At 59.7% G+C, this 812-nt stretch overlaps 1 protein-coding gene across 1 annotated transcript in view; it reads right to left on the bottom strand.

Moving 5' to 3' along the window:
* Positions 1-6: 6 nt before the first annotated feature.
* Positions 7-812, bottom strand: part of LOC106900182 (caseinolytic peptidase B protein homolog) — a 1128-nt gene continuing 322 nt past the window's right edge. Inside the window, exon 2 of the mRNA XM_014962169.1 lies at positions 7-482. Coding sequence (XP_014817655.1) covers positions 231-482 — 252 coding nt within the window. The 3' untranslated portion in view covers positions 7-230. The remainder of the gene's footprint in view (positions 483-812) is intronic.

Raw genomic sequence — 812 nt, 5'->3', positions numbered from 1 at the left:
CAGGACCCTGCACCTGGATGTCCCCAAACAGAACGTGGCACCTCCAACCCCCCTGAGACCACCATAACCTGCCCCCACCACCACCTCGGAGGAAGATGGGGTGGACAAATGGGGCAGCTCCAGGCTCTGTCCCTTCCATCCCTCACCCAGGTGGCCACGGGGCACATTCCCGAGGCTCTGGCCACTCAATTGTCACCCCTCCTTGCCCCCAGGCTCCGAGGGGAAGGTGCCTACAAGAAGTAAGAGATGTTCTCGGGGTTGAGAGGAGCCTGGATGTCCAGTTTTCGGGATTTGCTGTCTTTCTCCACGATCTCCAGCCTCAAGGTGGGGGCTTTGGTTTTCTCGGCCGCCGGGGAAGAGCCCTCCTGGCTTTTCAGCAGCTGCTTGTCCGAGTCCTCCACCGTGATCCTCAAGGTGCAGCCCCGGGGCAGCAGCTCCTGCTCGTAGGCGGCCGCCAGTTGGTTGACCACGCGCCGCTCCACCTGATGGAGAAAAACCAGCCCCTTCATCAGAAACCCCACCCAGATAGCCAGAATCATGGAATCCATGGATGGTTTGGGTGGGAAGGGACCTTCAAGATCATCCAGTTCCATCCAGGGACACCTCCCACCACACCTGGTTGATCCAAGGCACGTCCAACCTGGCCTTGAACCCCTCCAGGGATGGGGCAGCCACAGCTTCTCTGGGCAACCTGGGCCAGGGTCTCAACCCACCCATCCATCCCTCCATCCCTCCATCCATCCATCCATCCATCCATCCATCCATCCATCCATCCATCCATCTCTCCATCCATCCATCCATCCATCCATCCA

Source organism: Calidris pugnax, unplaced genomic scaffold (genome assembly GCF_001431845.1).
Source record: "Calidris pugnax isolate Ruff unplaced genomic scaffold, ASM143184v1 scaffold734, whole genome shotgun sequence".
Taxonomy (NCBI): Eukaryota; Metazoa; Chordata; class Aves; order Charadriiformes; family Scolopacidae; genus Calidris; species Calidris pugnax.
The sequence above is the reverse complement of the archived record's forward strand: the minus strand, read 5'-3'. Positions and strand labels throughout refer to the sequence as shown.